The sequence below is a fragment of the Geospiza fortis genome, unplaced genomic scaffold (assembly GCF_000277835.1).
Source record: "Geospiza fortis unplaced genomic scaffold, GeoFor_1.0 scaffold425, whole genome shotgun sequence".
Classification (NCBI taxonomy): Eukaryota; Metazoa; Chordata; class Aves; order Passeriformes; family Thraupidae; genus Geospiza; species Geospiza fortis.
In genome coordinates this window covers 2,100,407-2,101,586 of record NW_005054387.1, presented here as the reverse complement: position 1 = coordinate 2,101,586, position 1,180 = coordinate 2,100,407, and the positions used below count along the sequence as shown (strand labels likewise).

The window sequence follows — 1,180 nt, the reverse complement described above, 5'->3', positions numbered from 1 at the left end:
TTCCTGCTTCCCCTCCTCTGCCCCAGATGAGTCTGACTTGCCTCATGTGTTCTCCTTTTCAGTTTCACCCCTGGCTCCTGCACGCTGACAGCCTACAAGCTGACCCCAAGCGGGTACGAGTGGGGCCGGCAGAACACAGACAAGGGCAACAACCCCAAGGGGTACCTCCCCTCCCACTACGAGAGGGTGCAGATGCTCCTGTCTGACCGCTTCCTCGGCTTCTTCATGGTCCCAGCACAGGGCTCCTGGAACTACAACTTCATGGGTGAGCTGGCCTGGGGAGGGAAAAAGAGGCAGTGTGAGGAGCTTGGGGAGGGAGGAATAGCTCCTTACCCACTCCAGAGCTTCCTCAGAGTGGCTGACAAGGATACCAGCACTGTGCCCTGAACTTTTCCTTAGTACCAGCTTTGGGAAGTCAGTTCAATGATTTTTTTTTCGTGGCTCGAGAGGAAAAATAGATCCCATGTCTGTGAGGATTGTAGTGCATGGTCTATCGCCACTGAATAATTAATCCCTGTCAGGCAGGAGAGATAATGGAAAATGCAAGAGAGAAGCTGGTCCCCATGGGGAGGTGCTGGTATCATGAACACCACGGGCAGCTGGAGAAAGGGTCAGGAAATGAGAGTGACAGAACACTAGACTAGCATAAAAGGATTGTAAATCTCTTGAGGGGAGAAACCCAAAGAGGGATGATTTTGTGGGTTTAGAACTCTCTCTTCTGACAGGGACATGGTCATAGAAAGGTTGGAGGGCTGTGTTAGGCTGCTGAAAAGTGGAGGAGGCAGAAGGGGTGCTCATGTGGGTGACACTCCCTCTTCTCCAGGTGTCCGCCACGACCCCAACATGAAGTACGAGCTGCAGCTCGCCAACCCCAAGGAGTTTTACCACGAGGTCCATCGCCCCTCTCACTTCCTCAACTTCGCGCTGCTGCAGGAGGGGGAGGTTTACTCTGCCGACCGCGAGGATCTCTACGCCTAATCCTGCCCGCGCCCTTTTAGTACTGTTGATATTCAACAGCGTGTTCGTGTGCCCCCCTGTCTCCTTCCCCCTTCCACTGTGCCCCGCTCGCCCCCCTCACCCCGCGCGTTGTTGTTTTTTCCCCACTTTTCCTCTCAATAAATTTTGTACGAACGGGAGCGCTGAGGGAGCGCGGAGTCCCGCCTCGGGGGCGGCCCCGGAC

At 55.1% G+C, this 1,180-nt stretch overlaps 1 protein-coding gene across 1 annotated transcript in view; it reads left to right on the top strand.

The window, feature by feature from the left end:
- PRPF8 (pre-mRNA processing factor 8) overlaps nt 1–1,136 on the top strand; it is a 19,284-nt gene extending 18,148 nt beyond the window's left edge. The window contains 2 exon segments of the mRNA XM_014308849.2: nt 63–265; nt 824–1,136. Coding sequence (XP_014164324.2) covers nt 63–265; nt 824–978 — 358 coding nt within the window. The 3' untranslated portion in view covers nt 979–1,136.
- The last annotated feature ends 44 nt before the right edge of the window (nt 1,137–1,180 follow it).